The 468-nt window shown below is 67.3% G+C and overlaps 1 protein-coding gene across 1 annotated transcript in view; it reads right to left on the bottom strand.

Moving 5' to 3' along the window:
• SH2D3C (SH2 domain containing 3C) overlaps positions 1–468 on the bottom strand; it is a 7350-nt gene that overhangs the window by 2966 nt on the left and 3916 nt on the right. The window contains exon 5 of the mRNA XM_010133007.1: positions 91–236. Coding sequence (XP_010131309.1) covers positions 91–236 — 146 coding nt within the window. The remainder of the gene's footprint in view (positions 1–90; positions 237–468) is intronic.

Genomic DNA, 468 nt, shown 5'->3' with positions numbered 1-468 from the left:
GGTCAGGGTGGCTGGGGATGCTCCCGGGGCTCAGCTGGGGCTCCTCCACCCTGGGAGGCACAGTGGACCCTCCCCACACCCACCCCGGGGACACCCCAAGGGAGCCGGGCTGTGCCATACCGTTCCAGCAGGTCGAGGCGGAGCTGGTGGCCGTGGGGCAGGGTGAGCAGCTCCATGCCAGAGCTCACCCCCATGAGCCGCTGCATTTCCACTGTCACACCCAATATCCGGGCGACCTGGCAAGGAAGGTGAGAGCTGATCAGACTGTTGTTAACTGAGGAGAGGCTGAAGCATCCTCGGGCAGCCTCTTGCCCCAGCCCAGCCTCTGCCTGCCCAGCACTGGTGCTCTAAAGCTCGGGGTGCCCTGATGCTTGGGGGTGCTCTGATCCCCTGCCAACCCAGAGCGACTGGAGGGCAGCCGTGCCCATCCCTCCCGCCTGGCCCCGGCCGTTCCCGGGCGGTCACCTT

This window comes from Buceros rhinoceros, unplaced genomic scaffold (genome assembly GCF_000710305.1).
Source record: "Buceros rhinoceros silvestris isolate BGI_N320 unplaced genomic scaffold, ASM71030v1 scaffold26233, whole genome shotgun sequence".
Classification (NCBI taxonomy): domain Eukaryota; kingdom Metazoa; phylum Chordata; class Aves; order Bucerotiformes; family Bucerotidae; genus Buceros; species Buceros rhinoceros.
This window is presented reverse-complemented; position numbering and strand designations above follow the sequence as displayed.